The sequence below is a fragment of the Pundamilia nyererei genome, unplaced genomic scaffold (assembly GCF_000239375.1).
Source record: "Pundamilia nyererei isolate P.nyererei 1_Seehausen unplaced genomic scaffold, PunNye1.0 scaffold00262, whole genome shotgun sequence".
Lineage (NCBI taxonomy): Eukaryota > Metazoa > Chordata > Actinopteri > Cichliformes > Cichlidae > Pundamilia > Pundamilia nyererei.
The window spans coordinates 68,432-68,930 of record NW_005187663.1 but is presented as its reverse complement, the minus strand read 5'-3'; the positions used below and the strand labels follow the sequence as shown (position 1 = coordinate 68,930).

The 499-nt window shown below is 45.9% G+C and overlaps 1 protein-coding gene across 1 annotated transcript in view; it reads right to left on the bottom strand.

The window, feature by feature from the left end:
- Positions 1–259: 259 nt before the first annotated feature.
- Positions 260–499, bottom strand: part of LOC102199904 (GTPase IMAP family member 7-like) — a 20,618-nt gene continuing 20,378 nt past the window's right edge. Inside the window, exon 3 of the mRNA XM_013915168.1 lies at positions 260–349. Within this exon, the coding sequence (XP_013770622.1) occupies positions 260–349 (90 nt within the window). The remainder of the gene's footprint in view (positions 350–499) is intronic.

Here is a 499-nt window from a genome sequence, read left to right as displayed (position 1 = left end):
GAGTAGCACGCATCCGGAAGTCTTCGCAGCCTGAACAGTGGCACTTTCTCAGTTCGGAACACAATCCTGGTACAAGACCAGTTCCAGCTGCACAGTTGAGAGATACAAACTGGTTTTCTGGGCCGATGTTCTTGAAAATGAAAAGGGAGTTACACTTACTCCACCACAGTTCTTTGAGCTTGTAGAACCAGAAAAGAATGCAGATGTGCGTCCACTGATTGCAACCTTTTCTACGAAAGCTTCTGAAAGACTGCTTGGTTCACACAGGTTTGAGAGCTTTTCCAGCTGGAAGACACTTGTATGTGGCATAGCGAAGCTCATCCAGAAAGTCAGATCCTGTGCTAAGACTCTGGAGGGAGATTCGACAAAGGTAGATGAGCATACACAGGCAACAACAGTGCAGGGAGTGCAGAATTATTAGGCAAATGAGTATTTTGTCCACATCATCCTCTTCATGCATGTTGTCTTACTCCAAGCTGTATAGGCTCGAAAGCCTACT